Source organism: Gekko japonicus, unplaced genomic scaffold (assembly GCF_001447785.1).
Source record: "Gekko japonicus isolate JY-2015 unplaced genomic scaffold, Gekko_japonicus_V1.1 scaffold1634, whole genome shotgun sequence".
NCBI lineage: Eukaryota > Metazoa > Chordata > Lepidosauria > Squamata > Gekkonidae > Gekko > Gekko japonicus.
The window spans coordinates 257,123-267,679 of NW_015173721.1; the positions used below are offsets into that span (position 1 = coordinate 257,123).

Below are 10,557 nucleotides of genomic sequence, written 5' to 3' on the forward strand. Positions count from 1 at the left end.
ACAGGTTTTTGTCTCCGCTCAGGAAGGAGGGGCTCCAGAGCCAACTAATTTAAGCCACAGCCAAATCGCTCGCTCACAACTTTAATGCCAGCAGCTCACAAAGTAGAATTTTTGCTCACAAGACTCCACAGCTTAGAGGGAGCATTGGTGGGCACACGTGTGTGCCATGTTTCTAGGCTTCTCAGGGCATCTCATTGGCCGCATGGGGTGGAGCCAGTCTCTTGGAAATATTGCAAAACTATCATTAAAAGGCAGCAAATAAACATTGTAAATATCTCTGTGCAGCTCCATTTTTTTAAAATGTAATATCAAACGTCACAAAAGTTGTAGATAAATGACTATAAATGTCCTCTGTGGTCCTCTATTGCTTGTGTGTTTGTGCTTTGTATCTTTCATATGTGCGTGTGTATGTGTGTGCATGTGAGTATGTGTGTACCTGGAAGTCATGGTGACCTCTGGTGACTGACCCCTTTAGGGGGCCTGGAGCATATCCAGAGAGGTGGCTGAATAAAGCCTGCCCCTGTCCTCCCGACTGCTAGTATTCCAAGGAGGTCTCCCGTCCTAGTACTTGCCACAGTCGACCCTGCTCAGCTTCCGAGATCTGACGAGATCGGGCTTGCCTGGACTATCCAGGTCAGGGCTCTATTGTTAAATTGAAGCCTATTCTGACAATCATAAATTTCCATCCTGCCCTCCCTTTAAGGAATTCAGGGCAGCAGAGGTGGCTCTCCCTTTTCCCCCCCTTTCACCCTCTCAGCAACCCTATGAGGTAGGCGTGGAGCGTGACGGTGCACTGCAGGACACAGATGAAAACAAGATCTAGTTATAGTAGTAGAGGTCTGTTTCGAAATGGGTGTGGATCACTCCCCTGTGTTGGATGAGTCACCCAAGCAGGGTGGATCTGAATAGGGTACATATTCATGTAAGGAGGAATGATACCTTCTTGCAATGAGGTCACCGTTCCAAGCCCCTGTTTGCGGCTGTGCTCTGCAAAGTAACATAACACACCTGTGGTTTGGGAAACTGGGGCTGCTGGCCCCTCGTGGCAATACCGCTCCCTTTCTGAAATATGTAGCTTTGGGTATGTATCTGTTTGCCAACTGAGTGTAGTAGTTCATCCATCTAGAGCAGTGCACTCTGGCTCACAAACTCCTTTGCCACAATAATTTCTTTCTTGTCTTTGAGGTGTCTCGAGATCCTTATTTTATTTTAACATTTTAAGTTGAGCTGCTTTTTATGTATCCTATTCAACCTTTGTTAAAAGATGTCAGACATAACTTTCTGCTATTTTCCCCCCTTCAAATGTCTCACTTTTTTTTTTAATGTGCAGGAATCTCCCGTGGTCCCTCTCCTGTGGTCCTGGGTTCTCAGGATGCATTGCCTGTGGCGACGGCCTTCACGGAATATATCCATGCTTACTTTAAAGGTCAAAACCCGGACAGGTAACTTATGCGTGAGCAGAGTGATAGCCTTTATTCTTTGCTTTTAAGGCACAAAGGAGGTCTCCCCACCAAAAAATTTTTTTGAAGTTTTCATGCCAGGGCTGGCCACAATGACGGAGTTTCCTCAGAGAACAGAATCGGCTGAGGGGAAAATGTGTGTCACTGACCCGGCCGGAAGTTGCTTCCAAGAGGGTTAACCTTATTCCTGAGCTGAATTGCCTATTAATTTAACAATTTCACTTGTGAGATTTGGACCATGAGACACGATGACAGAACCCGGGGATTGGGGCAGATTCACCGAGACATTGCTATTTCTGTGGTGGCTCAGTGGAGCCTCCATGCTTAGAGGCAGTGTACCTGCTGTGTACAAGTTATATGGGAGGGGACTGTCTGTTTACCTCTATGCGGCTGCTGGGGGTGCTTCCTGGGGCATCTCATTGGCCACTAGATTAGCTGGACCTTTGGCCTGATCCAGCAGAGCTCATCTCGTATTAACTAAACCTGTTGCTCTGTGATCCTCCCAGCTGTCTCGTCAAAGTCACTGGCGAACTCACCATGTCCTTCCCGGCGGGGATCGTCCGAGTCTTCAGCGGTTCCTCGGCACCCCCTGTCCTGAGTTTCCGTCTCCTCCACACTGCCCCCATCGAACAGTTCCTGCCCAATGCTGATCTCCTCTTTAGGTACGTGGAGAGCTGTGCAACATCTGCCAAGTAACTTTGCCTTGAGTCCGTTAGATTTGCTAGGTAAGGTGATGTATAGATGGTATATGACACCAAAAAAGATTGCAAATATAAATAGTAATATGTCAAACAAATGTTGGAAATGTAAAAAAATGGAAGGCTCCTTTTATCATATGTGGTGGACCTGTGACAAAGCAAGAAGTTATTGGGCTGAGATACATAAAGAAATGGAAAAGATTGTAAAATGTAATTTTAAGAAAGAGCCTGAAATATTACTGTTAGGACTTAAAATGGAAGAAGTCAACGTGCAAAAAAGAACTTTGATGTGGTATATGATCACAACTGCTAGAATGACTTATGCTCAGTGTTGGAAACAAGACAAAATCCCGGAAATCGGGGAATGGATGAAGAAATTATTATTTATGGTTGAAATGGACAAAATGACAAGGAAACTTAAGAACCTTGAAGCAGAAGGATTCTATGCAGACTGGGGGGAAGAGGATGTATACCAAACAAAATATGTTGTGTATTTGAACTAATAATATATCCTAATAAATTGTTTTTTTGGGGGGGAAAGATTTGCTAGGTAAGGCTCACAGCCAAAAGAATTGGGGTTTTATTTTATTTATAGACTGCCTTTCTTGCTGAGACTTAAGGCGGATTACGAAACATAGAAAGCGATTTGATCAGATGGCCTTAAGACACCCGTTAAACGGTGCGATGGGACTGTGTGTGTTCAGTGCCATCACGTTGCTTTTGAGTTATGGTGACCCTATGAATCGGTCTCCTCCAGAACGTCCTATTCTGAACAGCCTCGCTCAGGTCTTGCAAGGTGTGGGCCTTTGTGGCTTCCTCGCTTGAGTCAATCCATCTCATGGCTGCGTCTTCCTCTTTTCCTGCTGCCTTCCAACTTCTCCCTGCATTATTGTCTTTTCCAGTGACTCTTGTCTTCTCATAATGTCACCAAAGTGCAATAGCCTCAGTTTAGTCATCGTAGTTTCTAGGGAGCGCTCAGGCTTGATTTCATCCTGAACCCCCTGATTTGTCATTCTGATGGTCCACAGTATCCGTAAAACCCGCCTCCAGCACCACATTTCAAAGGAACCGACTTTCTTTCTGTCAGCTTTCTTCATTGCCCAATGGGGCAAGGATTACAGAGTTAGAAAACAATGGAAACTAACGAAAAAACCTTTCTAAGGCATGGCATACTATACCACGGCGAAGAAAATGGGTAAGGAAGGTAGCAGATGGCAGTAATATCCAGGTGATACGAACAGGGCTCTTTTTGTAGAAAAAGCCCAGCAGGAACTCATTAGCATAATAGGTCACACCCAACAGCAGGAACTCATTAGCATATTGGGCCACACCCCTGACAGCACAGCTCATTAGCACATTAGGTCGCACCCACATGTTACCAGAAGTGTGGTTATCCAGCCACACCCACCTTTTGCTTCTTATTCTGTTTACCTTGTTTGTTGTCAAAACCCAGCAGGAACTCCTTTGCATGTTAGGCCACACACCCCTAATGTAGCCAATCCTAATGAGTATCTGCTATTGGGTGTGGCCTATTATGCTAATGAGTTCCTGTTGGGCGTGGCCAACTCGGGAGCCAGCCAGAACTCCGTTCCTGTGCGTTCCTGCCCAAAAATAGCCCTGGATACGAACAATGCCATAGACTACACTTCTGTTCCCTTATATCTCCTGGGCTGTTCCATTATACTGCAGTTCTAATTCCTTTATAAAAACGCCCTCTGGAACAGTTCTGTTTTTATACATTCTACAAATCGATAGAAAAGTGTGTATGTGTGGGCTTCCTGACCTCCTCAAGGAGGCCGTTCCGCAACAGAGAATGTGCGAAAACAGGCAGTCGCCAATCTTACTGATTTGCGGTAAGCGAAGCTGTCAGGAACAGGGCGTGGTACCCTCTGCTGAAAACTTGAAAGACTCACAAAGATTAGGATTTGGGACAATCAAACATTTCCTTTAAAAATAAATAAATACAAAAACTAGTCAGCTGTTTTTGGTTCTCTGCTTTCCACTGTTGGCTCTGTAGATTAGTTTGTATTATAACACGCTTGTACACATGCTGTCCCTCAGATGTTTAACACGGACTTGTCGCCTGGATAGCCCAGGCTAGCCTGATCTCATCAGCTCTTGGAAGCCAAGCAGGGTTGGCCCGGGCTGGCATTCGGATGGGAGATGGAGGAAAACCAGGCTTGTGGCACGGAGGGCAGGCCGTGGCAAACCACCTCTGAACATCTCTTGCCTTGAAAAATCCATGGGGTTGCCATAAAGCAGCTGCAACTTGATGGCAAGACAACAACAACAATGCACACATCATGGTAAACAGGCATTTTAAGGGGAACATATTTGGCCCCTGAAACTGGTAATGGAGAATCCAGAGGTTCGATGTGCACAAGAGAGGAATAAAATCCGTTGAGGGGAAAGAGCCCACATACTTGCCGTCACCCCCATCCTATCTCTGAGTCCATCTTTTTCCAGATTACATTTTTGAACTGCAGCTTTGCTCTTTTATTTTATTTAGTAATATAGGACTATCTCCACGGAAGGAACATCTTTAGAAGCCAACAGAAGAAAGCCGAGGCATGGGTAGACTCTGCTGCCTGTTAGGGAAAATGCTGAGAGACAGATTTATAAGCAGACTTACTAATCGACCGTCAGACTTTAATGTGGCCCAGAAAATGTGCGCCGTTCTCTTGGGTAGAGATGGGCATATAACGGGCTTTGTCTCTCTGCCTGGCTCTTGCTTGGCCGGGTGGCACCACCAAAAGGAGCAGTAAGATGCAGTTCTCTTGGGTAGAGATGGGCGTATAGCGGGCTTTGTCTCTCTGGCTGGCTCTTGCTTGGCCGGGTGGCACCACTAAAAGGAGCAGTAGGATGCAGCCCTGTATTTAGAGCAGGGGCTATTTGCTGAAACTGCTGGGAATCTCAGGACTGAAGAAGGAAGCCTATTTCAATGAAGATCCGTGGATACCGTGCTGGAGGTGTTTAAAAAATACATTTTCTGTTCTGCATCTTTTAAAAGAAAACAGCATGCCTTGGGGAGATGAGGGGCAGTGGGTGGAGTTTTTAGAAACAACAAAAGGGTGCCCAGGCAGTGGGCATCACTTGACTGACCTCATTCCCGCCTCTCTTTTGACCCCCCCTTGACCCCAAAGTGACCCATCGCAAAGTGACCCCAGCAGCAAGGACTTCTGGCTCAACATGGGGGCCCTCACTGCGCACCTCCAGAAGCAGGCAGAGCAAGTGACCGCTGCCCCCTACTTCAACGTGCCCCTACTCAGATACCAGGTAGGAAACTTAATGGGGGTGGGGGAGAATCAGGCAAAAAACAAAGGAAAAGGTGAAGGCTCAGGGGCAATGTTCCCTCTAAGCTGTGGAGTCTTGTGAGCAAAAATTCTACTATGTGAGCTACTGGCATGAAAGTTGTGAGCGAGCGATTTGGCTACTGCATAAATTAGTTTGCTCTGGAGCTGTCCTTCCTGAGCTAAGACAAAAATGTATGAGCTGGAGGCTAAAAAACTGTGAGCTAGCTCACACTAACTCAGCTTAGAGGGAACACTGCTCAGGGGCCAGAGGCAAAGGAACTGATGGCTAGGTGCCGATGGGGCGCAAGATCTAAGGCAGGGGTGTTGAACTCATTTGTCATGAGGGCCGTATCTCACATAAATGAGACCTTTTTGGGCTGGGCCATGTGTGTCATAAAATGTAATGCCAGGTAGCGGAGATACAAATTTTATAAGGTACTCTCTTATCCTATCTGTCTCTCCTGTGTGATTGAGAGAGTCTGGCAAAGAAAGCTGTGGTGCAGCAGTAACAGAACTGGAGAAGGAAGCAGGAGAGAGCCAGTTGCTCAAGGGCCGGATAAGAGCCCTGCGGGGGCCGGATCCGGCCCACGGGCTGCATGTTTGACACCCCTGATCTAAGACATGTCACTAGCCAGAAGGTTGGGTTATCTTCTCTACCCTCTGTGCTTCCAGTAGAGGGGAGAGCTGTGTCAGCATTGATAGCCCAATGGAACCTCCATGTTTGGAGGCAGTGTACCTGGGGAATACTGGTTCTTCAAGGAACAAGCAACGTGGGATCGTGGATGGATGACTTTTCCTGGTTGGCAACGACACCTTCTGTTCTCTCCCTTCCCCTTCAGTATTCCAAGCAGGGCCTGGCTTGGGCTCCCCTGCAGCTGACAGTGAACTGGGAGTGTGCCTCAGATACCACCCGCGTGTGCGTGGATTACAACTACAACGCGTCTGCCCTGGCTTCGGCAGTGGCGCTCACCAATGTGCAAGTCCTGCTGCCCATTGAAGAGCCAGTTGCCAACGTCCGGCTGCAGCCAACGGCCTGTTGGTGAGATAAAGCGGCTTTATGTTGCTCTGTATAGATTTCCTCTTCCCTCCATCTTCTAACGGAAGCTGCGGTGGCTCAAGTGGTTAAGACGCTGACCTGCAGGCTGTGGAAGGTCGGTAGTTCAGCAGTTCGAGACCCGAGTGTGCCGCATGACGGAGTGAGCTCCCGTCTCTAGTTCCAGCTCCTGCCATCCTAGCAGTTCGAAAGCAAGAAATTACAAGTAGATAAATAGGTACCACTTCAGTGGGAAGGTAACAGCGTTCTGTGCGCCTTGGTGTTTAGTCATGCCGGCCACATGACCACGGGAATATCTTCGGACAGCGCTGGCTCTTCAGCTTTGAAACGGAGATGAGCACCGCAACCCTAGAGTCGCATTCGACTGGCTTTCGAGCAAGGGAACCTTTACCTTTACCTTTCACCATCCTCCATGTTATCTTTGCCATAATTCAGGGGCTGTCGCTCAGGGACAGGAAGTGACTAATCGTATGAGTCTTGTTTGGTTGCTTGACTTTGAACCATGAATTAAGTGGTAGTCCAGAAGAAAGAAGGCTTGTGTTTAGAGCCAACGTCGTGAAGTGGTTAGACGGCCGGCCTAGAATCTGGGGGGACCCTATTCAGATCCCCAGCCTCCCTCAAAACTTGCTGGGGAACTGCGGGCCAGTCATTCTCTCGCCACCTAAACCTACATCGCAGTGTTGTTGTCAAGGGCAGAATGGGCGAGGAGACCAACGTATGCTACCCTGAGTTCCATGGAGGATGGGCGGGATAAAAAATGTAACAGAGGTTGGCGTGCATGTATTTGGACACGTGCTGTCTTGGAAGAGGTATTCTCTCCTGGGTGGGAAAGAGGAGAGAATGCCTCTTCCCCTGGGTGGACGTTTTGGTGGCTGTTGCGGAAAACAAGGGTGAGGATGGTCTGATCCAATACGGTTCTGCTTATGCCGAGTTACACAAATTAATCGTAGTCCAGTCTGTTGAGAACTATTAGCCACGATAGCTAAATGGAACCTCCATGTTCAGGAGTAACCTATCTCTGAATACCAGATTACAGGGTAGGCCATCCACTGTGTCCAACAGGGACTAGATGGGCTCACCTTGGTCTGCTCCAGCAGAAAAATTCTAATGGGCTTTTAAGGGACCTACTATTTTTTTATATCTCCTGCCCCCTCTTCGAGGAGCAGGATGAGGGTCTCTGCTTTTGTTCGTCAAGCTGCACTTTGTCTCCCCCTGCAGGAACCTGGAAGAGAAACGCTTGCTTTGGCGGCTGCTGGATGTTCCTGGCGCCGAAGGCCTTGGAGGTGAGAAGGGGATCTGAACCGTGCAGGTTTTTACCTGCCCTTCCAGGGGGAGGGACAGTGTGGTTGGATTCTCTGTCTTCACCTTCCCGAGTGTTTGGGGAGGGGGGAGGCCGGTGCCCGCTGGCTGGTTCTCCCGGAGTCCCGGGAACGATCTGTATGCTTTGCAAAGTGCTGTTTTGCTGCCATGCCCCCATCCAGGTTGCGGCCGCCTTTTGGCCAGCTGGGAGCCCTTGAACGGTCCCTCCAAGCCAAGCCCGGTGGCCGCTCAGTTTACCAGCGAGGGCAGCACGGTCTCGGGTGCGGACGTGGAGCTGGTTGGCAGTGGCTACCGGATGTCGCTGGTCAAGAAGAGGTTTGCCACAGGTAAGGGCAAAAAAAGAAATCTCAGAAAACCCTGATTCGGCCCCGCGGCATTCGAACTCACTTCCCCAACCAGACGAGGCCGTGTTGTGTCATGCCCCTCCCAAGACCCGGCCGGCACAGCAGAGCTGCTTTATACTGAATCAGGCTCTCCGTCCATCAAGGTCCGTCTTCTCTGCTCAGAGTGGCGGTGGGCTCTCCAGGGTCTCAGGCTGGGGCCTTTCCCATCACTTTCTGCCAGATCCTTTAACTGGAGAGACGCCTGTAATTTATTTGCCATCGACTCCCTTCTCCCAATAAAGACAGCCGCTCTCCTCTTACAGGCGTTCAGACTGCATTGTTGGATTAGGCCCAAGGAAGATCCATCAGAGACCTTTTAAGGCTGGCTAACTGGAGCCGAAAGATCTGTACAAAAGGAATGCAAAAAGAATTACCTTTCATGCCAGGTTTAGTATTTGTCTGCCTGCTTTGCTTGCAGAAAGTCCCAAGCTCAAGGATTTCTGGTTGCAGGCACTGAGAGAGGCCTTTTTTTCTGCTGGTGCAGGGGCCCCTAACGTGGCACCCACGGACACCTTTCCTGGTGCCCACCAAGTGTTTTTAGGAAGTGGGTGGGGCCAAGTAGGGCTTTTGCCCACCAAGGCTGCTGATTGGCCACTGAAGGTTCCGTCGGCTGTGCAGATTTTAAAAAAATGTTGCTTTGGCAGCCGCTGCCACCACAGCACAAGGATCTACATTGTGTTACTGAAATTAAGCCGTGGTGATCATTCTGTGGCAGACTCCGCCTCCCACAGCAGCCATTTTATCGCTGCCTCCACCATGCTGTGTCAGAATTCCAAATGTGCCTGCAGGCTGAAGAACGTTGGGGACCCCTGTGCTGGATTCTCTGGATAGAGTTTGGTGTAGTGGTTAAGAGTGGCGGACTCTAATCTGGAGAATCGGGTTTGATACCTCACTCCTCCACATGATGCCTGCTGGGTGACCTTGGGTCAGTCACAAGTTCTTTCAGAGTTGTTCCAAGAGCGGTGAAAGAGCTCTCTCAGCCCCACCTATCCCACAGGGTGTCTGTTGTGGGGAAAGGAGTTTGCAAGCCGCTCTGAGTGAAGAGCAGGGTATAAATCTAATCTCCTCCCACACCCCTCCTCTTCCTCTTCTTCCTCCTCCTCCTCTTCTTTTTCCTCCTCCTCTTCTTCTTTGTTCTCCTCTTCTTCCTCTGAGTAGTCTGACTTAATTTAGCTTATAAGGCTTGCATGCTCCGAGGACTTCCTCAGAACTAGAAACTTGGCTTTTAAAATCAAACCCCCCCCCCAACAAAAAGCCTCAAATTTTCAGATTCCATCCCAAACAATCAAAAATCCCATTTCTGTTTTATTTATCGAAATACCTATTTCCTGCCATTCCTCCCATCAACGGCAACAAAAGCAAGTATTCTATCAGCCCTCTGATATTATTCCTTCTCTCTCTTTTGTTCCCTACCTCCAGGAATTTACCTCGCTGGTTCATGAGCGCCCTTCTCTGTCGGTAGCTGCTTTTAAAGATGTGTGCCGGAAGATGGGAAGAAAGAATATATTGTGTTTTAAATTATTATTTTGTTCTGTCGCCTGGATTTTAAACACTGGAACGAGAGCGAGGGTGGCCGTCTGAGGCGCCCGGCAGCTCCCCACCCCCACCCTGGGCAAGGGGGAGGCGGGCACTTTGAATGTTGGGGAACCCTCGCGAGGCTAAGGGGGAGGGCAGGCTCTGAATTGCACTTCAGGAGAACATTCCCTGGTTTTTAATCCCCTCCCGTTTTATTTTGACGCTCATTGCTTGTCTCCCCCCCGCCCCTTTCTCTCAAGCTCATCACGGCACTGCCTTCCAGAACCAGAAAGGGGACGGCCTCGTTTCCTCAGCTGCTAGCTGAAGTGCTCAAGGGGGGGACGGGACACGTTGCTCTTTTAATAAAGACACTTGTTTTCTAATAAATTTTTACGCTGCAGAGATTCTTCTTTCACGTGCGCCAGCGATGGCTACGGGATCTTTAAAAGCATCTAGCAAAACGCGTAGCAACCCAACTTACACAAATTAATGTCTCAACATCCTGTTTTCCTTAAAAGCAAATGACAGTTTTCTTCTTAGGAAATTAGACAGCCAAGCAAATAGTGCGAATCCCCCCTCTCCTAACTCACCAGTTGTGATGGCGTGGGCTTAAAGGGTTGAGCTGGGCTTCGGGAGATCCCTGGATCAAACCTCTCCCCCTGTCAGGTTCCCCAGACAATTCACTCTCCACACACACGATTGGCAGTGTAATGCTTTATTAGAGATGTGATGCTATGGGTTCCAAAGCCTCGTTAGGACTGAAGGAAAAAGCGGGAAAATACAAGATATAGGTAAAACCCAAAAATTCCATGCACAAACACATCACACCTAGTC

General features: G+C 48.6%; 1 protein-coding gene across 1 annotated transcript in view; it reads left to right on the forward strand.

Moving 5' to 3' along the window:
• FCHO1 (FCH domain only 1) overlaps positions 1–9,961 on the forward strand; it is a 36,222-nt gene extending 26,261 nt beyond the window's left edge. The window contains exons 17-23 of the mRNA XM_015423362.1: positions 1,331–1,442; positions 1,967–2,122; positions 5,302–5,434; positions 6,291–6,490; positions 7,724–7,788; positions 7,987–8,151; positions 9,628–9,961. Of these exons, the coding sequence (XP_015278848.1) occupies positions 1,331–1,442; positions 1,967–2,122; positions 5,302–5,434; positions 6,291–6,490; positions 7,724–7,788; positions 7,987–8,151; positions 9,628–9,650 (854 nt within the window). The 3' untranslated portion in view covers positions 9,651–9,961. The remainder of the gene's footprint in view (positions 1–1,330; positions 1,443–1,966; positions 2,123–5,301; positions 5,435–6,290; positions 6,491–7,723; positions 7,789–7,986; positions 8,152–9,627) is intronic.
• Positions 9,962–10,557: the final 596 nt, after the last annotated feature.